Raw genomic sequence first — 24,603 nt, forward strand, 5'->3', positions numbered from 1 at the left:
AACTACTGGGCCTGTGTTCTACAGCCCAGGAGCCACAACCACTGAAGCCCATGCACCCCAGAGCCTGTGCTCTGCAACAAGAGAACCCACTGCCATGAGAGACACCAGCGCACCACAAGGAAGCCCTCCTTGCCGTAACTAGAGAAAAGCCTGCCCAGCAGCAAGGATCCAGCACAGTCATAAGTAAATTTAAATAAACAGGATTCAAGATAATAAAATAAACAGGGAAAAAATTATCTATAACCTATCAGTTAGGGATATATACATATATATACATGTATATATACATTACATATATAGTTAACTCAAAAGAAAAAAATGACGAAAACACGTAAATAGGCAGCTCAGGAGACAGACCAATCTTTTAAAATAAGTCCAACATCACAAATAACTTAAAAAGCAAGGTAGGGAATTCCTGGAGGTCCAGTGGTCAGGACTCTGTATTTTCACTGTCAAGGGTGGTGGTGTGATTCCTGGTGGGGGAACTAAGATTCTGTAAACCCCGTGGAGCAGCCATTAAAAACCAAATGACTGAAAATGTTCTTGCCAACTGATCAACATTCCATTTAGATAATTGTTCTACAGCAAAACTATGCAAGATATATGCACAAGAACTATTTTTGAAGCCAAAAGATTGGAAACCACTTAAATGTTAATTGAGGGATGGTTAACTACAGCATAGTATACAGCCATCAAAAGGAGGCATATTCCCATATGCTCACAGAAAAGATGGCTGGGATACATGAGGCCGAGAAGTATATTTTATGCTATATTCCCAGTACAAAGAAAAACTGCCTAGCCTACTTAACGTATTTGTTGAGTGGGTGTTCCAATAATTGGGATAAATCATTCAGAAAACTATCAATTTAACAGTGATCCATAAAGGACAGATTTATGTGGCGAGGGGTTCACATTATAGTTGGTTCGATTTTTTTTTGGTCTGTACTACGTGGGCTTGTGAGATCTTATTTCCCACACCAGGGATAGAACAGCCCCCTCCCCCAACTCCACAGTGAAAGCATGGAGTCCTAACCACTGGACCACTAGGGAAAGCCCTGCTTCAATTTTTAAAGATGATTTATTACATTACCAAACAGAATATTTGCTTTATGCCTAAATAACAACAAATCCTATTTAAAGACAGTTTATCTTAATAAAAACAAAACAAGCTCAGGGAGGCTGAAAGATTTATCCTCAAACTACACAGCTAGTGAGCAACACAACAGGGTCCCAAGTCCTAGTCTTCCGATTCTTTTTTCCTTTCCAACAAAAAAAATTGTTATTTTTGGCTGTGCAGCATATGGGATCTTAGTTCCCCAACCAGGGACTGAACCTATGCCCCTTGCAGTTTAAGCGTAGACCCCACCATCACTGATGCCTACCCAGAGAATATCTCTGCAGTAACCATATCCTATAGTTCACACACACAGGTCAGTGACACAAAATCATGTTTGCTGGCCCTTATCCTAAGAACTTATTTTGCATTCTGCTAAGCTAAATATGGAATGATCAAAAGAATAACTGCACATTACAATCTTGGCACATAACTGGAACCCAAAATAACTTAGATAAAGGAATGGATTCTATTAATCAGGAGAAATCTAAGATAAGAAAACATTAAACATTCATTTTTGGGGCACACAAATCTCAATACTGGAAGTCTATCTTCTACCTTTGGTAATAATTTGAGTTCAAGGACATCAATAAGGAAACCCACTCATTTCTATCCCTTCTGAAAGGGAAAAAAATAATTCATGAATAGTTAAGCCCTAAGGTTATCTCCCCAAAATAGGATATAATTAAACACTCACTTAATTTTTATATACTATACAGCAAATGCCATAGTTAAGTCCTTTCTACCACTTAAACCTGGAAAGGGTAATTTAAGCCAGTGCTTTTCAACCATTTTTTTTAAAATTATTGCCCTATAAGATATTCTGACACCTTGATGAAATTCTAACACTACAGATAACCTGTGTATTTGTTTATGCATGCTATGTATATCTGTGTTTTAAACAGTTCAAAGAATAAGACTGTTTTCACACATACCCTGCTCTGAGAACCAATTTTTAATTCCCCAGGGGCAGTATCTTCCATGTTGAGAATGTAAGCATGCACGGCAGTAATATATGGTGGATTTTAGCTTCTTTCAATTCTAGAAATTTCCCTACCACCAAATTTAGTTGAAGAAAGTTTACAGAAAAAGTACAGAACCAAGCACATGTTATATGTCTTCTGACATCTAATATCTATACTGAAAATCAGGCTTTCCAAAGCTTAATATCTTGTTCCTAACTTGAGAGCCTACTTTATCAAACTGTACACACTTTTTTATGATAATTCAGAGATACAAAAATATAACCAAAATAAATATCATTCCTTCCTTCACCTTTAATTAAGACTCCTACCTCCTTTTTCACTGTCGTAGTGTGAAGCATCAAACTGAGCATCATCGTTAGGGAGCTGCACGCTGGCTATCACAAGGTGGTTTTGTTCATCTGATGTGTGTGTCCCCAGGACAAGTCGATGAATACTGAAATCTTTCCCTTCTGGTCTGTAATAGTGACATATGGTCAATATTCAATTTAGTAAACTAAGAGAGACCACAAAGTCAGCAACATACATGTATACACAAGGCACTATTACAAACAGGTTTTGAGAGAAAGAAGTCATTAAGAGCCATATTTCCTTACTTTTAACATATCTTCCATAAAGCTGAGGGCAGGAACCACATACCACTTAATTTCGTAATTATTTCTTAACTTGGCCAAATATTTACAATTACTTTTGAGGAAAAAGTCTGACGGAATAAAATAAAAATTAATTATTCATCCTTTACAAGGAGCTGGAGAGAAAAAAACCAATTGTTGGGTATATGAACACTTCTGGTTACTTCATTAGGTTAACTTCATTAAAATGGAAAGGAACTGATATCAGGTAAGCTAATGTCTCAAAATGAGATAAAACCCAGACGAGGGGGACAAGAGCTTTGAAAGAAAGTATTCCAAGGGAGGTAAGCAAAGATGAAGGTTACAACACTATGAAGTAATATCCTAATTTAAAGATGGTTTGGGAAAACTGACTTCCTTGGTGCCTCAGACAGTTAAGAATCTGCCTGCAATGTAGGAGACCTGGGTTCAATCACTGAGTCAGGAAGATCAACTGGAGAAGCGAATGGCTACCCACTCCAGTATTCTTGCCTGGAGAATTCCATGGACAGAGGAGTCGGACAGGCCATTGCCCATGAGGTGGCCTAAGATTAACCAACTACTAAGTAGCAGAACTAGGACTGAAGTCTAAATCTGACTTTGAATGTGGGAAAACAGTGGGAGAGAAGGTCAAAAGGCAGATTGAAATCAAACTCTAGGGTACTGAATGTTTGCTTAAGGTATTCTGAACTCTTTACTAAAAGGAACAAAGAACCATGGAAAATTTATAAAGGATGTACCATAATTTGAGATATGTCAGAAGGATTAATTCAATGTAGAGCGGAAAGAGAGCTTCTTCAAGTGTGGTATGGGGAACAAAAGCATCAACATTATCTGGGAACTCCCACATGCAAATTCTCAAATCCACTATAGACATATTCAATGAGAAACTTAGGGGGGATGATTTGTGGTGCTTAACAATCTGTTCTACAGGGAATTTCCTGGTAGTCCAGTGGTTAGGACTCAATGCTTTCTCAATTCCTGGTTGGTGAACTAAGATCCTGCGAGCCTCATGGCATGGCCAGTAAAAAAAGTTTTCCAATTCCTCCAGCTGATTATGATGCCTATTAAAGTTTGAGAACCCCAGTCTAGATGGGAAAGATGCTACCAAGAAGTCATAAGGGCTTATAAATGGACTGTCAAGTCAAGAAAGGGCGGGAGGCGGGGAACAGACCTAAGAAATGTCAAACCAAAGTCAACTATGATAAGGAGAAATAGGAACAATAGAAGAAAGCTGGGTTGGTATCTCCACGGAAAAAATACACTTAGTTTGGAATACGTCATGTTGGGAAAGCTAACAAGATACTCCAGAGAAGACACCAATAACAACAGGTAGCTGGAAATTCAGGTAGAGCTCAGAAGCTGGGTTTAGAGATAACCAACAGAAATTCCTCTACACAGTTAATCAGATACCCTATGTGGAAAAACAAGAGGAAATATAAGAGGGCTGCCAACATAAAGTTGGGGATACTTGAATTTACAAAGTTAAACAACTGAAGGAAGTGCAGGAGTGAAGAATATTACAAAACTACAACCATTATCATTCTTTCTAAGAAACAGAATACGAATAAACACCAAAACACACAGACGTTAAACAACATTAGGGAGAGTTGTTATAAGTAATCCCATCCTAAAAAAATAAATAATACTGTTACAAGTACAATACCAAAATAAAGGAAGGGTATTTGGACCAATGTCTAATCCTGCAGAAAAACTTATTAATCTACATCTGTAAAGAAGAAAGCTACTAAGAGGAAAGCACAGATTTCAGCCTTGGGTTATTCAGTCTTACTGTTTTCCAAACCTAGCTAATCACATTACAGGAAAACTTTTCCAGAGTGATTTAGTAAGGACAGGGTGGCCAATATTTGGGATCCTTTGGTCCAATATAATTTAGCACCTGACTATAGTAAATCTAGAATTACTACTCAAACTAGTAAATCTAGAATTACTACTCAAACTATTTTTAAGTATCCTTCCACAAGTTCCTAAGTGGTCTGAACTACTGACAACTCCTAACAGAAAGGACTCCTCTTACTCTGAACTCAAGTAATTCTGATAATCAACTGAAAATGGGAACTCCTAATTCACATACTTAGGACAAAGAGGGAGGTTCAAAAGGGAGGGTTAGACATAAGTATACTTATTGCTACTTCATCTGATGGCAGAAACTAATATAATACTGCACAGCAATTATCCTCCAATTAAAAAGAAATTAATTTAAAAAAATACTTAGGACACATTCCCCCCTCCCTTTTAAAAATGTCAATGGGAGGTTAGCAGGCTCATTATTAATAACATTTGCATAAACCATCGATTACTTTTTGAGCGGAAACATAGTCAAATAACCACAATTCACAAATATCCTGACTTTTAAAGTCCTGAATTTTGAAGAAATGTACCTACTCAGTACATATGTAACTTTTAAAGGTTGTTCTGAGTGGCAGGTATCATGTCACATTCACCTCTGCATTAACCAGATAGTACAAATGACTGTGAGATTCAAAATTTTTTTGTTGAAAGAACTGCATTCATCATAATCACTTTTTGAAAGCTGACAAATTTTACATTACTGTTTGGTCAACTACAGTTATAATACGCCTATTCAATTCAGTTATCAGAAAAAGAAGACATCAACATGTTTTCTCTTATCAGGTAAATTGCAAAGTAGTTTCACATTTTGTCTTTTCTGGCCTAGAAAAACAATGTCCCCAATAGATTCTGATCACGTGTCCGCTCCGGGTGACCGGAGGAAAACAGGGATAATCAACGTGAGAAATCTACACTGAGAACACAACAAAATAACATTCAACGGATTCTTATCACCTGGTTACATCTGGAAGCCACTGTGCAGTTAGGCTAGGCCACTCCAGAGCATGGGTCATCACCAGATCGTAAAGAAAAGGGGTGTTCTTTTTCCATATTTTGTATTCTTCGTTGATCACACGTTCTTCTACTGCGTCATCAAAGGCTGCTAAAAAATAAAAAACAAATTAAGTTAGCGACCACAAATGGAAACTGAGTAAACACTTCCAAAGCCACCGGCGCTCCTAAATCCCGATTCTGAAATGGAGATCTGTCTAAATTTTCCCGAGGCACAGCCACCAACGCCGCTCTCCAGCCTCGCGGGGCTTTAACTGCTGGGCTCATCGCTGCCAAATGCCGTTAGCCGCTCGGGCGACGGCGTCGGGAGGAGCACAGAACCCGAGGGGAGGCGGGGGTACCGGCTCTTGCGGGTAGCAAGCGCTGCAGGGAGGACCCGGAGAGAGGCGAGCAGACCGACAGGGCGTGCGGAAAAGGACCAAACACCCGTCGGGACCCCAAATGTCTGCCTCAAGCCGCTGCGCCGGGCCTCTGCTCCGGAGGAGCTGGCGCGCCGTTAACCCGCCCCGCGGGGCGATTCTCCTCACGCCTGCGATGGCGGGGACGGCACTCAGCTGAATCTGGCCTGTCCTCACTGTTAGGCCGTTTCGAGGCTGCTACGCAAGCCCGGCACCCCCCACTCTCCTGGGGCCGCCCCGGAACCCTCACCTTCCTTGTCGGCCATGGCGGGTAGGCAAGCCGGCGGGGATCCCGGGGTTGAGCGTTGCGGGAGGGGCGGGGAGCCTGCGGGCGCTCGCTCTGCGCGCGCGGCCTCTATTGTTTCCTGCTGCCCCTGCGTGAGGGATGACTCGCGCACCTTCGCGCCAACACCGGCCAATCGGAGTGCGCCGAGCGGCGAGGTGGGCGGGGAAGTCGCGTTCGCAACCTATCCAGAGGCGTAGAGTCTCTTGCCGCGGGGCTGAAGCGCGCGCTCCGCCCCTGCCCCCACACGGCCCCGAGCCGACTTCCTTCGCTTGCGCGCGCGCGGGTTGGTGAGAGTGAGCCGCCCGAGGTCACGTGAGAGGTTTAGGCCGCACGCTCCTGCGGGGCAGCCATTTTCTTGAAGAGTGTTCAGATAGAGACCCCTTCAAAGTAGAGCTTTGAATGGGAAATCTAGGATGTTTTCGGGTCTAGTTGTCCACTCTAGGAGTAAACTGGCAAGAAAGGCCTTTATTACACCTCGAGGTATCTAATTCAAGTGTTGTCCTATTCCTAGATCCTCCAATATATTTGTTCCCTTACTTCTTAGGACTATTGATGAAGCACGTCCAGAAAATGGATCCTTGGACTTTTAAAGAACTCCAAGCGGCGAGACCTAGAACGGAAGTCTTAAGGGATTAAGGTTTAGGGGATTAAAATCCTCGAGGATGGCGTCCTAGCCCTTTAAGAGTGTCTGTCTAGGGGCGGAGTCTTGGGCGGAAGTTGGAAGTCCGGGCTGAAGTCCGGCTGATGAAGGGCGGAAGTTGAGTTTGGGTCCAAACCCACAATCATGGCGCAGGAAGGGGAAGATGTAAGAGATTACAATTTGACTGAGGAGCAGAAGGCGGTCAAGGCCAAGTATCCTCCAGTCAGTCGGAAATACGAGTGTGAGTAGGTGGTCACGTCTCTCCTTGCGGGAGGGCTCTGGCTTCCTCTTCCACTTTGCCCCATACGGTGGTTCAGGCATTCCCATTTCGCCTTGTGTGAAGGCTCTTATGAACTAATCCCGGGAAAGCTGAAACGCTGAAGAATAAAGATACCTGGTCTGAGAGTCGGGAAACCTGGGCTTCCACATATACAGTATCTTGAACTCTTCTTGTATATGCCTAATCACATTTATCTTATGGGAATTTTTGTTGTTTAGTTGCTAAGTCTTACCAGATTCTGCGACCTCAGGGACTGCTGCTCGCCAGCCCCCTTCCACCCATCTCCTGGAATTTGTTCAAATTTATGTCCATTCAGTCGGTGATGCTATGGAACAATCTCATCTTTTGCCGCCCCCGATTTCCTTTTGCCTTTAATTTTCCCATCATCAGTGAAAGTCGCTCAGTCGTGTCGGACTGTTTGTGACCCCATGGATTATACAGTCCATGAAGTTCTCCTGGCCAGAATACTGGAGTGGGTAGCCTTTTACTTCTCTAGGAAATCTTCCGAACCCAGGGATGGAACCCAGGTCTTCCTCAATGCAGGCGGATTCTTTACCAGCTGAGCCAGCGGGAAGCATCAGGGTTTTTTCCAGTGAGTCGGCTGTTTGCATCAAGTGGCCAAAGTATTGGAGCTTCAGCTTCAACTAGAGTCCTTCCAATGAGTATTCAGGGTTAATTTCGTTTAGAATTGACTGGTTTGATCTCCTTGCAGTCCAAGGGACTCCCAAGACCTTCTCTGGCACCACAATTCAAAAGCATCAATTCTCCCGCGCTCAGCCTTTATGGTCCAGCGCTCATATCCGTCAGTGTGTGTGCTTAGTCGCTCAGTCGTGTCGACTCTTTGCAACCCCATGGACTGTAGCCCATCACGCTCCTCTGTCCATGGGGATTCTCCAGGCAAGAATTCTGGAGTGGGTTGCCATGCCCTCCTCCAGGGGATCTTGCCAACCCAGATCGAACCCAGGTCTCCCACACTGCAGGGGGATTATTTACCATCTGAGCCACCAGAGAAGCCCCACATGCGTACAAGACTGCTGGAAGAACTATAACTTTGTCTACACAGACCTTTGAGGGAGTTTTACTGGTGTATTCATTGTGAAGATAGCCGTGTTTTCAAGTGTTTCATGTAACCACCCCCATCCCCAGGTATCTCCAAAAGTCCTAGAGTTAGAACGTGGCTAGGGTGGAGGACTCAGAAAGTTATAAGTAGAGGACTACTAATTTGGTGTCTTACTTGTATCGTGTGTTAGTAAAAGGACCTGGTTTTGCCATTTGTAGCTTAGTGACTTTAGGCAAATCATATAACCTCTTTTTGCATTCTTTTCCTTCGTGTGAGGGGTAAATGAGGTAATAATAAATGTGAAAATATAGTGCAAACTCTAAAGTTATTCTATATAAACGTTAAACTGTTAGCCCTAAAGGTAGATGTGGTTTGGGGAGCACAAATCTGGCTCTTATTTCCCCCCCTAAAGTTCTTTCATTAATTTCACATTGTTCTCTGTATGCTGCTGTTTAGTTACTAAGTCGTGTCCAACTCTTTGCAACCCCATGGACTATAGCCCGCAAGGCTCCTCTGTCCATGGGGTTTCCCAGGGAAAAATACTAGAGTGGGTTGACATTTCCTTTTCCAGGGGATCTTCCCAACCTGGGTATCAAACCCATGTCTCCTGCTTGGCAGGCAGATTCTTTACCACTGAGCCACCTGAGATGGTCCTCTGTATAGAGTGCAACTATTTATCATAGCATACTAGGCTCTGTACTTTCTAGACCCTGTGTGTCTCCCTAGCTCATTTTTCTCTTCAGTTCAGTTTCTCAGTCGTGTCCGACTCTTTGTGACCCCATGGACTGCAGCACGCCAGGCTTCCCTGTCCATCACCAACTCCTGGAGCTTGCTCAAACTCATGTCCATCGAGTCAGTGATGCCATCTAACCATATCATCCTCTGTCCCCTTCTCCTCCCGCCTTCAGTCTTGCCCAGCATCAGGGTCTTTTCCAATGAGTCAATTCTTCACATCAGGTGGCCAAAGTATTGGAGCTTCAGCTTCAGCATCAGTCCTTCCAATGAATATTCAGGACTGATTTCCTTTAGGATTGACTGGTTGAATCTCCTTGCAGTCCAAGGGACTCTCAAGAGTCTTCTCCAACACCACAGTTCAAAAGCATCAATTTTTGGCTCTCAGCTTTCTTTATAGTTCAACTCTCCCATCCATACGTGACTATTGGAAAAACCATACCTTTGACTATATGGACCTTTGTTGGCAAAGTAATGTCTCTGCTTTTTAATATGTTGTCTAGGTTTGTCATAGCTTTTCTTCCAAAAAACAAGCATCTTTTAATTTCATGGCTGCAGTCACCATCTGCAGTGATTTTGGAGCCCAAGAAAATAAAATCTGTCATTGTTTCCCCATCTATTTGCCATGAATAGATGGGACGGGATGCTGTGATCTTTGTTTTTTGAATGTTGAGTTTTAAAGCAACTTTTTCACTCTCACTTTCATCAAAAGGCTCTTTAGTTCCTCTTCGCTTTCTGCCATAAGGTAGTGTCATCTTCGTATCTCAGGTTATTGATATTTCTCCCAGCAGTCTTGATTCCAGCTTGTGCTTCATCCATCCTGGCATTCTGAATGATGTACTCTGCATATAAGTTAAATAAGTAGGGTGACAGTATACAGCCTTGACGTACTCCTTTCCCAATTTTGAACCAGTCTGTTGTTCCATGTCTGGTTCTAACCATTGCTTCTTGACCTGCATACAGATTTCTCAGGAGGCAGGTAAGATGGTCTGGTAGTCCCATCATTTTGCTCTTAGTTATTTAAAAATTACCTATGATTCAGAATTCAAAAAGTATGACAGGTAATCAGTGAAAAGTCAGCTCTGATCCCAGGCCCCTTAGTCTTGCTCTGTAGATCAGCCAGTCATAACATTTTCATATGTGTACATGCAAAGATGTACTTTAACTTACTCAATTTCTAGTTGGTGGACATTTATATTTGTACTCGTTTGCTATTAGAAATAATGCAGCAGTGAACATACCTGTACATCCATTGTTTGGCACATGCGCAAGTGTATCTGTAGAATAAATTTCCAAAAGTTACATTACTTTGGTAAAGGATATCTGCATTTTATCAGTATTTTTAAAAATTAGAGTATAGTTGATGTACTGTGTGTGCTTTGCTCAGTTGCTGGATCATGTCCGACTCTGCGACACCGTGGAATGTAGCCCACTAGGCTCCTCTGTTCATGAGTTTCTCCAGGCAAGAATACTGGAGTGGGTTACCATTTCCTCCTCCAGGTGAACTTCCTGACCTAGGGATCTAACCTCCATCTCTTGGGTCCCCTGCATTGGCAGATGGATTCTTCACCACTGTGCCACGTGGGAAGCCCCTAGGTGATTTACAGTGTTGGTTAATTTCTGCTGTACAGTCAAGTGATTCAGTTATACATTATATATATATATGTATACACACATTCTTTCTGATACCTGCATTTTAAACTTCAATAATTATCGCCAAATCGCTGTCCGTTGAAGTTAGACCAATTTATACTCTCACTAGCATTGTATGAGTGTGCCTCTTTCCTCACACCCTCTGATTTCATTCACCATAGTTTACTTTTGTTTGTTTTAGAGTTTTGTATAAGTGGAATCTCACAGTGCACATTCTTTTATATCTGGTGTCTCTGCTCAGTATCACTGATAAACGTTAAACATTAAAGTGGTGAATGGATTTTACTCAGTAATTATGGACAGCAGGGGAAAGAGGTGAACTCCCTTTGGATTTGTGCAGAGGTGATTGGACTTTTTTAAAAGAAGAATGAGAGATGGGGGAGAGCAGGGGTTCAGTAGAGACTAGAAATGAAAAATTACAAAAGCTTGGTCAATGTAAATGTCATTGGAGCAGCAGTGTTTGCTAGCTGGCAGTTATCAAGTTAGAATTCTCTCCCACAGAGCCTGGGAGTTCTTCCTGATGATTACATTTCAGAGGAATGGGAAAGATACTTCTGAGTTGTAAGAGATAAATATTCACAGTCATAAGCCGTTTTTAGTGAATGCTCTGAGAAAGAGAGCTCAAGGACCTATTGTCAGGGGTTGTCTCAGAACAAACGATAAATTCTCCTACAGTGTAGAGCTTTCTCAGGCAGGCATTGTAACTGTGGGGCTCTGATGATCCTAGGTACACAGGCTTAAGCTGCTAGAAGCCATGCTAAAGTTGGTCAGGTCTCTTAGTGCAGGGGGTTTGGATGGAGATATGTGTGTGAGAGTTCTGCAGTTCTCACCTGATGTTTTTGAGACTCTTGTTAATGCCTGTATCACTAGTTCATGCTTCTTTATTGCTGAGCAGTGTGGCATAGTATCCTCAGTTTATTTATTCATTCTCTTCACAAACATTGGGTTTTTAATTTGGGGGAATAAAATTGCTGTGAACATTCTGCTATGTCCTTTTGTGGCCACCTGCTTTCATTTCTTTAGGATAAAATGTGTTGCTTTCCTTTAACTCGTTTGTCATCTCTGCTGGTCATTGAGCCCATTAGTGTCTAACATATACTGAGGCCTCAGTAATATTTTGAGTAAATCAGGGGTGAGCTTAAACCCTGAGTTTCACCAGAAGAAGATGTGTTATGATGTAAAGGGCACTAAACTGGGAGTCAGAAAATCTCAATTCTAGTCCCAACTCTAATCAGCAGTGTGGTCCTAAACAAGTTATACAATCTCTCAGGATTTCAGGTTTCTTCTTGTATTTGAAGGATTTCTGTTAAATGATCTCTGAGGTTTCATTCTAGCTTGAATATTCTATGATCCTAAGTAGGAAGAATTGATGGAAGTCAGGGTTAAGAGTGAAGAATAGACTCTGAAATATTAAAATCACAGATCCAATGGTAACTTACTATAGTCACAGTTGTTACTTCCTGGTGTTGCTGTGAGACTATCAGGAAAAAGCTTGTAATACATATTGGGGACTTTACTTTTCAAAACTATTTGATTGACCAAGGATATCATGAGGATTCCTTCAAATGCAAGAAATTAACAAATATAAAACTTGGCTCTTGTTAAAAATAAAAGCCTGTTTTGTCTGGGATTTGGCTAGCTGTTCATGAAAAGGTGAGACAGGGAAATCTGGAATTTTATATCTTTGATGATGTAGTTTCTAGAATTTTGGTCATTCATGAACAGAGGAGCCTGGCAGGCTACAGTTTAAGGGATTGCAAAGAGTCGGACATGACTGAGCACTAACACGCATACAAGTAGATATTAGGAAAGACATTGATTTGTTTTGTTGGGGAATGTAACTAATAGCAGGAAATGGCATATGTTTATTGAGAAACTATGATGTATTCGTGGAGTAGGAAATGGCAACCCATTCCAATATTCTTGCCTGGAAAATTCCATGGACAGAGGAGCCTAGTGGGCTACGGTCCATGGGATTGCAAAGAGTTGAATATGACTGGGCACACACACACAAGCATATACACATGCAGTTCAGTTCAGTCGCTCAGTCGTGTCCGACTCTTTGCGACTCCATGAATGGCAGCACGCCAGGCCTCCCTGTCCATCACCAACTCCTGGAGTTTACCCACACTCATGTCCATCAAGTCGGTGGTGCCATCCAGCCATCTCATCCTCTGTCATCCCCTTCTCCTCCTCCCCCCAATCCTTCCCAGAATTAGGGTCTTTTCCAATGAGTCAGCTCTTCGCATGAGGTGGCCAAAGTATTGGAGTTTCAGCTTCAACATCAGTCCTTCCAATGAACACCCAGGCTGATCTCCTTTAGGATGGACTGGTTGGATCTCCTTGCAGTCCAAGGGACTCTCAAGAGTCTTCTCCAACACCACAGTTCAAAAGCATCAATTCTGCGGCGCTCAGCTTTCTTCACTGTCCAACTCTCACATCCATACATGACCACTGGAAAAACCATAGCCTTGACTAGATGGACCTTTGTTGGCAAAGTAATGTCTCTGCTTTTTAATATGCCATCTAGTTTGGTCATAACTTTCCTTCCAAGGAGTAAGCATCTTTTAATTTCATGGCTGCAATCACCATCTGCAGTGACACATGCAGTAGTAGACACTTTTTAGATCACCTAGAACACTATGGCCTTGCTGCCTTCCAGAAACTATCATTCCTTTACTTATTTATTTATTTTTTAGTTGTTTTGACCTCGCTGCAGGGCATGTGGGATCTTAGTTCCTCAACCAGGGATTGAACCTGTGTGTGGAGGCCTAATAACTACTGGACTGCCAGGGAATTCTCATCATTCATTTAAATATAAATCTTGGCTTTAAAAGAAATAACCCTTTATCATCAATATGCTAATGTTATGTAACTATTCTGTTACTTAATAGTAGTTCATTTATTTAATATTGATAGAATAATAACTGTAAATGCTTAGAAATTTTTAAAAATAAACCTTAACAATGACAATTAACTTTTGTGTAAATGGTTAGTAAAAGGTGGATGGTCAACCCACATTTTCTTGGTCTTCAAGAATGATGTTCTTAATAATAATCTAGAGTCATTTTCTTGTGATTTGCAAGTCAAGTCTAGTTACTTACTAGTGTTTTTTCCTCTCTCCCTCAGATTTGGATCATACAGCCGATGTCCAGTAAGTAGAGCTGGAGTTTATGCCTTTGAAATCATGTGCTTAACACAGAAAGACTGATTTTTTAATCTTACAGTCCCTAGTGTTAATTTTTCTCCTCTGTTTTGGTTTCTTTAGAACATGAAAATGATGATTCAGAAGCACCTGGTTTCAGTGTCGTTAAATTGATTGAGGCCTTTGCTTTTGCATTTACAGTGTTGATTTTACTTTGACTTTGCTGTCGAGTTTTCTGTCTTGCAGTGAATCATATTACACAAGGCACGGATGCATTTCTTTAGGTTACATGCTTGGGGAGACACTCTGGAGGAAGCTTTTGAACAATGTGCAATGGCCATGTTTGGTTACATGACAGATACTGGGACTGTGGAGCCCCTGCAAACAATAGAAGTAGAAACCCAAGGTAATAAATTTGTTCACAAGGAAGAAATTGTTATACAAGTATTAGATGCTATATTATTTCAGTATACACTTACAGGAGGTACAGCAAAGTTGATTATGAGCTTGTTCTTTCAACAAGCCTAAGAAATTTATTGCACTGTAAAATTCAAACAAGTTTTCAGAGATGAGAATTATTAAACACCATTCTTTATGGTTCTTTCTGACTCTGTGTAGGCGATGACTTACAGTCTCTTCTGTTTCACTTTTTGGATGAGTGGCTTTATAAATTCAGTGCTGATGAATTCTTCATACCCCGGGTAAGCAAGTTTTTCTTTTTTACTGAGCAAATGCATTTTGAGTCCATATTTTAGAATAAAACTAGTGATTTAAAACAGAACATTCTATTTGAAAAAGAATATATGATGTAAAATGAAACCATTCAGATATGTAAGATGATGACATGCAGAAATTATGGTGACCATAGGCTCTTCTTGGTTAACTTGAGTTTGCCTATATATGTGTGTCTTGTATTTAGATCTCATACACTTGTCACTCACTGTCTCTTGAGTCAGAAGAATGCACATACTCTCTTCTCTGTCGGCATGTTTTATGTCTCTCAAGTTTGAGCTTTTTAAATGTTCGTCCGTAAGTTCCTTTTGTCCCGTTTAATATTTAGCAGGTCTGCTCTGTTGTTATTGTTGTTCGTTCGGTGGTGTCTGACTTTTCTCTCAAAAAAGTAGCCCACCAGGCTCTTCTGTCCATGGGATTTCCCAGGCAAGAATACTGGAGTGGGTTGCCGTTTCCTTTTCCAGGGGATCTTCCTGACTCAGGGATCAAACCTGTGTCTCCTGCATTGCAGGCTATTCTTTACCCCTGAGCCATTGGTGCTTTTAGCGAATTCCCTGGCGGTCCACTGGTTAGGACTGTGTACTCTCACTGCTGATGGCCCCCTAGCTGGGGAACTGAGATCTTGCAAGCTGTGCAGTACAGCCAGAAAAAAAATAAAATGGTGCTTTCGGTTTCCTTAATGTGAAAAAGGAAAAGCCAAATGGAGGTTACTTTTTGCCGTCAACCTCCAGAAGGGAACATCTCTCCAACCTCACTTTCTAACACACCTGGCCTTCCTTGCTCCATAATTCCTCCATTCACTCCCTTACCAGCTCCACTGCATATATTCTTCTAGCTGGGTCATTTGTCCTCAGAGTTCAAGAGCCTGTAATAGTAAATAAAAATAGGCTGAGAGTTTTATCACCTCTAAATACATAAAGCTGAGAAAACCCCAGAGTGATTGAAATCCTAGGTCATCCTCCACCATGTATCTTACAGAAAAATTCCTGTGACATATAGTTTAAATTGTACATTTTCAAGACTATCTCCCTTGAATGGGTAAGAAAAAGCCTTATTTTCTTGAAATATACATAGTTTGTTGTTAACATTTTGATTTTCTTTGCTTCAGAGAAGTTGTATGCTATTATCTTTGAAAATGATAACCTTGACATGTTTTAGTAGATGGTCTGTTATGAACTATTAAAATTAAAAGAAAACTTGTTTCTTTTTTAGGAAGTCAAAGTACTTAATATCGACCAAAGAAATTTCAAAATACGGTCAATTGGGTAAGTTTTGAAAACCTTTTAAGTTACAGGTCACGTAAAATGTTAAGTTACAGTCTTCAGTGTACTCAGGGAGCAGGAAGACAAATAGAAACATTAAATCAGGAGACCAGTTGCATCCCAGTAGGGCTTTGCAGGTTAAGCTTGGTGAGCTACCTAGGAGCAAGGGTTCACCTCAGCTTTGGAGGACCAGAAACTTGTCAGAACACAGGTGATTTGGATTGGTAAACAAAATTCCCAATTTGTCGATTTTTAACACAAAAAAATATATCATTGATGGATGGCGCAGATATTTGCGTACAACCTAGCTTGGTGATGAGAAATGCTGATGTAGCCTTTCTTATAGATCCTCACACCTCGACTCCATTCAAACCAGTTCCTTCTATTAACAAGTTATACTTTTCCTTCCCGAGTTTGCAAATGCTTGATTAGGGCACTTTGATTGGATTTGGTGTTTTCCAAGTTTCTTCAGTCATCTAATGATATCTTTTAGGTTACTTTTATATAAAACTTATCTTTTCCATTTTATGTTGAATTTTTTACGTTTCTTTTGTAAAGTGAGATCTTTTATTATCTCCTCCTCCCTTTTTTTTAATGAGTAAGAAAACAGAGTTGTCCAAGGGTAATTAGCTAATAAATAGTTGAACAGAGTTTTAAAACTTTGCTCTTTCTGGTACTGCTACTGCTTTTACTACTGTGATCTTCAGCCACTTTAGTGTTGAAGGGAGAGAGGATACTCATCTCAAGTTCTAGGGGAGTACCCTTCTAGGGCCTTCCAGGTACACACCACGGCCATTTTTTGAAAAGTCATAAAATACAAACTTAAGTTCAGATCATATTACAGAATCTTGTATTTTGCCTTTATGGTGCTCAGACCTGCTTTCTCCAATGGAAGATATTAATTAATTAGTTCTATAGCCCTGAGTACAGTGAAACTTTTAAACATGCTCCTCTATTATGAACCAGTATTCATTAAACAATGTTACTGAGAATCTATGTTCACTGTACTGTGATATTATCAACCTTGTTGAAAAGGATATCATACAAGTTCAGTAGCTATATCTGCGGATCATCAAACTGAAACTTATAGCTCCTTTCTCCCTTCATCCCTTTAGGCTTTCTAGTATCTTATGCCTGTGTGCTCAGTTGTGTCCGATTCTTTGTGATACCATGGTCTGCAGCCTGCCAGGCTCCTCTGTCCATGAAATTTTCCATGTAAAATTACTGGGATGGGTTGCCATTTTGTCCTCCAGGGATCTTCCTGACCCAGGGATCAAACCCACATCTCCTGTATCACCTGCATTAGCAGGTAGTTTCTTTAACACTGAGCCACCTGGGAAACCTGTATCTTAACCACATTTGTAAGGCTTATCTTAAAATGTAGAAAGAGAGAATAAATGTTAAATCTTGGAAATCTTAACCATGTTTTACTCTTCTCAAGGTGGGGAGAAGAATTCTCATTGTCCAAGCATCCTCAGGTATGTTTTTAAATCCAACCATTAAAAATATTTTATATGACCTTACCATAAAAAAGTCAGTATACTTTACAGTTAACTTACTAGGTCTCATAAGTTGGTATCAACTCCTAAGTTTTTCCCAGAATAATATGACCTGTCTGGACATGTTGTGTTAAAACCCTGCAATTTCTGATTTGGAAGATTAGGAGTCTGCCTTGCGCTATAGGGTCAGGTTTGTTACAGAATGTTTTGGGGCTGAAGAGTCCCTTTCCCTTTTCGAGCTTTCATATCTTTCCCTGTAATGAAGGTGTTGAATTGGATGTTCTCTAAACATGCAATGTTTTGGATACTAGAAACCCTAAGAGAAAGATGTTCTCTTTTGTGCTTCTCCAGATTGAGTATTTGCCAGTGTATTTGGCTTTACTGTGTACTAGTCAAATCTATTTGAATAGGCGTAGGCAGTTTTTTTTCCTAATGTTTTGTGCTTTGTGGACTGATAATGATAGAAGAGCAACTATTCTGCTCATATATAGCACTAAACAGCCATGGACAACACCTAAATGAATGAATGTGAATGAGTTCCAGTAAAGTGCACTCCCCTCCCCCAACTACCGTTTAGAAATGTAAAAGCCATTCCTAGTTGGTGGGGCTGTACGAAAATAGGTGGTAGGCCAATTTGACCTTTAATTTGTAGTTTGCTGACCCCTGTGTTTAGGCCAAGGAGACTTAAATTCGTTGGAGTTGACTGGGAAATCATGTAGTAGCTTCCAGTAGCTGCAGTAGCATTTCTTCAATGTAATAAAATGAAGCTTTGTGAAGGAGCCTCGGGGCAGAGAAGCTTAAGAAGAACAGAAACCAGTAGAGGTGGAGCATGTGGATTGAAAACAAGTTATTTTTACAATGTAAATTACAGCAGCATTTTCTTTTGAATATATTATGTTTGAAATGCCTATTAGATATCTAAATAGAGATATTGGATAACAGTAGGCATTTGTCTGTAGGATGGCTGCTATTCAGAGAAGGGAATAGGCTGAGTTCCCAGGGCCCAAGCTAGACAGTACAGAAGAGGAAGCCTTAAGGAGCCCTGACCCAAACAATAGAAAAGCTTTGCGTTCTTGGATTCAACCCGTTTGGTAAATGTAAAGGCTGATGCCCAGGGGTCAGACAGCTTCTGGTCCAGGTGTAAACAAGCCAGGACTATAGTATGCTCCATCTCCTAAGTCTGGGTCAGTGCCTTTTCTTCTGTGCACATTTGTCTCTCATTTTTACTAGATCAGTGGATAATACTATACTCATTTGATAAGTGATTGTTTCATATGAGTTTTTCAGAATAACATTAAAAGTTTGAATTTCTGCCAATTGTTACTAGAGTTAATGGTTCTGATTTCAATGTCTTTTTTTTCTTTGACCTCAACTTTAGGGAACTGAAGTCAAAGCAATAACGTACTCAGCAATGCAGGTCTATAATGAAGAGAAGCCAGAAGTTTTTGTGATCATTGACATTTAAGATACCAAAAAAAAAAGAGAGAGATTGCTATGAAGAACTTTTTTTTCTCTTCCTTTTGACAAGATACCATGATATAAACTCTACATGGAGAATTTATATATGGAGTTTTGCAGAACAGAAAGTTTTGACTTAAAGTGTGACTTTCAGAAATGAAAAATCAAGGTACAGCCTTGGTCTTTGTTACCCAAATAATCAAATTTTAAATAATTCTTTAAGCGGCAAGTATGGCTTCTCCTTCGTTAATTCCCTTTTGTAGCAGCAGGTGCCTTCCACCTTTCCAACGGAATGCAAGTCCTCCAGCCTGGTCCCAAGAACAATCATTGATATAAGAGCAGCCCGAGAGACTCTGAAGCCCCTGTACTCTTCCTGAATGCACCTTGGAAAAAATGTAATTTGAGAAATCCTACAACCAGTATTTTGCTTTCCTTCCAAAGTGGTTAACACATATATTTTCTATATGTACATTAAAAGAGGTTGTGTTTTGGATTGCTGTGGGACAGAGCCCAATCTTGTACTCCAGTTGGTTTTCTTAGATGGAATAATTACAGTTGAACAATTGGAAGGCTTTTCTAGAAACAGTCCTGACTTACTTTCACTTTTTTTTTAGCACTGATATATTGACACTTTTTCCCATAAGATAAAACCTGATGCATATACAAATGGGCCCTTCTTTCTAACAATTTTATTTAAAGCCAGTATATTTATATAGTTAGAGAAGAGAATTTTTTAAAGTTTCTTTGGTTTTTAAAAATTACCTAAGCTCTTCATTTCTAAGAAGACAAGAGGCCAGGAAAACAACTTTAAAATGATCTGAACTTTTTGAAGTAGATAACTTTGAAAAAAATCAAACTGCTTTCATTTGACTTGCAACATTACTCCATTCTCTGTTCATGGATTGAGGTATTCTTCCTTACAAAGTTGCTATTTATTCACGTTAGTGAGAAAAGATTACCACTGGGTGGTGTCAAATATCATTACAGTGTGCTGAACTTGATCTAAAAGAAGATTGTCTGTAGCTTTCTAAGTGTTCTATCTGAGCACCACCTTATTTTTCCCTGGGGGTTTAGCACAAAGACAAGGGTAAGAGCCTATGGTTTGGATAGTTAGCTCTTCAAGGATCACTGAGGTAGCACTCCTTCACCTTTCTTAGTCTCAGGCACATTTTGTATGTTTATTGATTCATTGGCCTCACCAAGCGGCTTTCGGGATCTTAGTTCATTCTAGCTCAAGTCACTTTTCCACGGTGCCTCCCTAACTACTCAGGGTTCAGGGGTCTCTGAACTTAATGCCTCTCTACTTAGCTTTAAAGATTTGGGCTTCCCAGTTGGCTCAGTGGTAAAAAAAAAAAAAAAGTCGCCTGCGAGTGCAGGTGAAGCAGGAAATTTGGGTTTGATCCCTGGGTTGGGAAGATCCCCTGGAGAAGGAAATGGCAACCCACTCCAATATTCTTCCCTGGGAAATCCCAGAGGAGTCTGGCGGGCTACAGTCCCTGAGGTCACAAACGAGTCAGACACGACTTAGCAACTAAACAACAGCAACAAAGATTTACAGGCTTATTCAGTTTTACTTCTTTAATGTTCACTAGTCTAGATGACACATAATACACGTCACTACTCAGTGGTCAGTGGACTAAGTCTGTTAGAGCACTATCACTTTTAGCAGAGATTGCAGATCAGCTGCTTGAGCACATCTATAAGAACGCTAGAACCACAGGTCACAAGCTTCGATTCCTAGCCTTTGCCCTCCTGCTTGACCGTGAGCCTATTTCCTTGTCTATGTATAAAAGGTGTGCATTAGTGATTCTTCAGGTTCTTTCCAATTTTAAATGTCTGTGATCTAGTAATATATCTTAAACATCTGAGCTGAGGAAGAGAAGCTATCTGTTACTGGAACAGTCGTTTAGCCTAAAAGGTCCAAAACACACCGTCTAGGTCTGCTACTAGTCAGACAGCCATTGTCATGGGTTCAGTGGTATGTAACATGACAGCAGTGACTTCAGGAAAGCAACAGTAGTGATGTGATGACTTTTCTCACTGATGCCTTGGCTAAGTGGTTACATGTTCCTACAGCCACTCTTGTCAGTTCTCTTTCCACCTTGCTATTACCATGTGGGCTCTGGCAAAGAATGTTCAAGAAGAAAGAGTGGGAAAAGAGTTTATACCCTCCTGGAAGTTGGGGAAGTGCCCCATGTAGACTAGAATTCTGCCCCTTTCAGAAGGTTTGGGAAATTCCAGATTGAGACTGAGAATTGAGTTTCTCCATCTAAAAAGTCAGGAAATCGGAAAAGATACTCTCTGAAAGCTCCTTCCAGAATAAACTTACTCAGAATTTAGTGACTGTAGTAATTGATCAGTTATTAATATTTCCCATATAACACTCTGTATTTTGTTTTGTTACCTGTGAAATGAACAAGTACTTAATGTTGAATTCTGGACATGCAAGAAAGTCCTCTTAGGGCCAACATGTTTATTTTGTCATAAACACATATCCAGGTCTCCTGTACAAAACATTTTTCCAGATGCTTTTAGTATGTTACCCATTTGTCCTTTCAACAATTCTATATGTAGTACAATTGCCCTACACTTTACAAATAAGGAGATTAGTGACACCTAAAACTCCCTGGCTAGTAGAGGCAGATTGGGGACTTCAGACACTATTCATTGTCATTATACAATATCCTTTAATATATAACAAATCACATTTATGTTCTATGCTTGTGATCCAGGTGATAGCCCTGTGAAAGTACAATAACTCTTATTTCTCACATTTTACATATAAGGAACCACTTCACACTTGGGCAGTGTTTGTAAGGTGGAACTCAAAAATAGATGATAGACAACGGCTGTCTCATTTTCTTTGACACGTACTCTAAAAGTTCAAAAACTAATGTTATTTAGTAAAAATATTTTGACAGAAGAAATCTCAGAACAAGACAGTAGAAAATAGTGGATTTATATTATTTTTTTCCCACCGCCAAATAAATACACCGCTGGGTGTTCTATCTCTGGCTCGGGAAGATCCCCTGGAGAAGGGCATGGCAACCCACTCCAGTATTCTTGCTTGGAGAATCCCATGGACAGAGGAGCCTGGTGGGGTTACAGTCCATAGGGTTGCAGAGTGGGACACAACTGAAGCGACTTAGCACGCATGTGTGTTTTTTAAACTACCTCCAAATATAAGCTTGAACATTAGGGTCATGAATTCACATCCTAATCCTGTCACTTGCTAGCTGTATGACTTTGGGAAACTTCTTGAACCTCTCCGAGGCTCAGTTTAACTCTGAAATGGAGATAGTGACCATGCACGGACCAGGTGTCCCCAGCTTTGCTACCATAGTGAAGAATCCTATTTTGTGGACTTCCCTGGTAGTCCAGTGGTTAAGAATCCACCTACCAATGAAGAGGACACAGGTTCAATCTCTGGTCTGGGAAGATTTCACGTGCTGTGGGCCAAAAATCCCATGAGCCACAACTACTGAAGCCCGAGCACTCTAGAGCCTGTGCTCCACAGCAAGAGAAGTCGCCTCAATGAAAAGCCCACGAACCGCAACTAGAGAGGAGCTCCGCTCACCACAACTAGAGAACAGTCTGCTCAGCAGCGAAGACCCAGCACAGCCAAAAATAAACATTTTTTAAAAAGAATCTTATTTTGTAAAAGAGAAAGGGAGTCATTTTGGAATTATACTTGGAGCTCTGGAATTTAAACACTGCTGTGGTAACATTTTTGAGGATTTTGGGAGTGCAGTGGTTAACAGCACAAACTGGAGCCAAATCACAGGGGTGCCAGTGCTGGTTCCTCCACTCACCGTCTAACTCGGGGCATGTTGCCGAACCTCTGTGTGCTTTCCTTTCCAAACTGTAACTGGTGAAGGGTTGTTCAGAGAATAAAATGAATGTATACACATAAAGCTCAAGACAGTGCCTGACACATATAAATGCTAAGTGAGGGCTAGTACTATTATTGGGACAAGCTTAAATGCTCACAGCCCCCCTTACTTTTTCACCTTAATTTTTTTGCAAGTCCAGAACAGAAAAAAAAAAAAAAAAAAAAAAACCCAAAAACTCAGTGCTTGGTTAGGGGGTGTGACCAGCCTAAGGACAACTCTGGCAGCCAGTGCCATTCTAGAGTCTGTTTATTAAGGGAAAACAAAGCCGCTCCCTCTGTCTTTCCTCCTGCCTCCTCTCTTCTGCTTTTTAGTTTTCTTTCTTCCATATCTGAGTTGAGCTGTTTTCAAAAGCTGTGCCTATCCCTTTACGCCAAGCCAGGTACCTTCTACAGGACTCCCTTCCAATGATTGTCCCTTCCTGATTTCCTTGCAGTTTGCAGTATTAACCATTCAAGGGCTGTGTCACAATGAGAAGAAAGATGGCTCTATTACAGGGTATTTTCTTTCTTTCTTTTTTATGGATGTTCCCAAGGGCTCGCCCAGTCTTCTCAGTACCAGCGCAGCCCATCCACCAAAGTCCATACCACACAACTCATCAGTTCCTACCTTTGAAATCTTGTCCAGATTCTTTTTCTCTTTGTTTTTATAACACTTTTAAGATATTCACATACCATAGAATTCATCCATTAAACCCAATTCAGTGGCTTTTAGTATAATCACAGTTGTGCAGCCATCACCATGATCAACTTTAGCACATTTTCCCCCTAAAAAGAAAGCTGCTACCTTTTAAGCAGTAACCCCCCAGATCAGCCCTCCCAAGTCCTAGGCAATCACCAACTAATCTACTTTCTGTTCTGCAAATCCATCTAACCTGTTACCCAGATTCTTACTGCCAATCTTGCCTTTTTTTTTTTTTTAATATAACTGGAAATTCACCTCTTAGAAGCTATTTGGACTCATCCCACCTGTTTGAGCACCACTATCTGAGTCCTCTCGGTTCCAGTGAAATACTTGAAAGTGAAAGTGGCTCAGTCGTGTCCGACTCTTCGCGACCCCATGGACTATCAGTCCATGGAATTCTCCAGGCCCGAGTACCAGAGTGGGTGGCCTTTGTCTTTTCCAGGGGGTCTTCCCAACCCAGGTCTCCCACATTGCAGATGGATTCTTTACAAACTGAGCCACAAAGGAAGCCCAAGAATACTGGAGTGGGTAGTCTGTCCCTTCTCCAACAGATCTTCCCAACCCAGGAATCGAACCGGGGTCTCCTGCATTGCAGGTGGATTCTTCACCAACTGAGCTTTTAGGGAAGCCCAGTGAAATACTCAGACATTTTAAACTATGAATACAAACTTCATAAAGTTCCTTAAGTCAGTTAATATATGTAGTAGTCAACTCTCTTTTTATGTTGCAAGCACCTTAAGGAGCAAGAGAACTGGCTTCTGGTTGTTTTTTGTACCTTCCAGCTTTTAATGGTCTGTTTCAGTGATGCTTCCAGTTCTTCCTGATTCCAAAGCCGTTGTTGATATGCTTCTTAGGGAGAGATCTTTAGTGTGTTTTCATATCAAAATTCCAAGTTCTTGTTTCTATCAGTAGTGCCCTTAATTCCTCCACAGCTCACATTGGCATTTTCTTGAACTCCTCTTACATTTCCATCCGCTGTGCTCAACTATTTGCTAGTTTTCCTTAGTTATAGGTCATTTCTCTTGTCCTTCCCTTGTATTTCCTAATTGGATGTTCTTTCCATTATTTAAAGTGTAGTTTCAAAGTCATCTTTTTTTTTTCTTTCAAATATAGGAGTGTTATTTTGCATGTTGGCATTAAAGACCATTTTTGTTATCTATGTTTGTGTAAGTAAAAACAAAATTAATAAATGTGATACTCTCCCTGCCTAAATTCTTTGTCTGAATTCCACCTAGGAATCTGAGAGCTTGGAGGAGACAGCAGATGGTAGATACTGAGCCACTGGTTGAATAA

At 40.8% G+C, this 24,603-nt stretch overlaps 3 protein-coding genes across 40 annotated transcripts in view; 1 reads left to right on the forward strand and 2 right to left on the reverse strand.

The window, feature by feature from the left end:
* RBBP4 (RB binding protein 4, chromatin remodeling factor) overlaps positions 1-6,365 on the reverse strand; it is a 15,699-nt gene extending 9,334 nt beyond the window's left edge. Inside the window, exons 1-3 of one of the 3 annotated variants that reach the window (XM_081585864.1) lie at positions 6,240-6,365; positions 5,535-5,679; positions 2,409-2,554 (exon numbers count right to left, since the gene is read on the reverse strand). In XM_081585864.1, coding sequence (XP_081441990.1) covers positions 2,409-2,554; positions 5,535-5,679; positions 6,240-6,255 — 307 coding nt within the window. In that variant the 5' untranslated portion in view covers positions 6,256-6,365. Of the gene's footprint in view, positions 1-2,408; positions 2,555-5,534; positions 5,683-5,932; positions 6,176-6,239 lie in introns of those variants that run through there. The other 2 variants (XM_081585863.1, XM_081585865.1) reach the window with 2 other exon arrangements.
* Positions 5,870-19,229, forward strand: ZBTB8OS (zinc finger and BTB domain containing 8 opposite strand). Of its 36 annotated transcripts, none has more exons than XR_014080941.1 (8): positions 5,870-6,260; positions 13,770-13,794; positions 13,909-14,191; positions 14,404-14,486; positions 15,730-15,782; positions 17,221-17,257; positions 18,657-18,905; positions 19,000-19,229. XR_014080941.1 is itself a non-coding variant. In XM_081585884.1 (7 exons), the coding sequence occupies exons 3-7, from the start codon at positions 14,056-14,058 to the stop codon at positions 18,741-18,743; spliced, it is 396 nt and encodes a 131-aa protein (XP_081442010.1). In that variant the 5' UTR covers positions 5,870-6,260; positions 13,770-13,794; positions 13,909-14,055; the 3' UTR covers positions 18,744-19,229. The 36 variants fall into 36 exon arrangements, 22 of the variants coding, with proteins under 22 accessions (XP_081442010.1, XP_081442012.1, XP_081441999.1 ...); XR_014080943.1 differs by having other exon boundaries at positions 14,017-14,191; XR_014080937.1 differs by having other exon boundaries at positions 14,070-14,191.
* Positions 10,229-24,603, reverse strand: part of ZBTB8A (zinc finger and BTB domain containing 8A) — a 129,802-nt gene continuing 115,427 nt past the window's right edge. Inside the window, exons 5-6 of the mRNA XM_081585848.1 lie at positions 15,327-15,382; positions 10,229-10,264 (exon numbers count right to left, since the gene is read on the reverse strand). Coding sequence (XP_081441974.1) covers positions 15,358-15,382 — 25 coding nt within the window. The 3' untranslated portion in view covers positions 10,229-10,264; positions 15,327-15,357. The remainder of the gene's footprint in view (positions 10,265-15,326; positions 15,383-24,603) is intronic.

Source organism: Giraffa tippelskirchi, chromosome 3 (genome assembly GCF_054371585.1).
Source record: "Giraffa tippelskirchi isolate mGirTip1 chromosome 3, T2T-mGirTip1v1.2.pri, whole genome shotgun sequence".
Lineage (NCBI taxonomy): Eukaryota > Metazoa > Chordata > Mammalia > Artiodactyla > Giraffidae > Giraffa > Giraffa tippelskirchi.

Bases quoted from the DNA above. Each gene is read 5' to 3' on its own strand.
- ZBTB8OS (XM_081585866.1), top strand. From the start codon at position 7,060: ATGGCGCAGGAAGGGGAAGATGTAAGAGATTACAATTTGACTGAGGAG. The intron at 13,795-14,069 runs GTAAGTAGAGCT...GCATTTCTTTAG, and splicing joins GATCATACAGCCGATGTCCA to GTTACATGCTTGGGGAGACA. The intron at 14,192-14,403 runs GTAATAAATTTG...GACTCTGTGTAG, and splicing joins AATAGAAGTAGAAACCCAAG to GCGATGACTTACAGTCTCTT.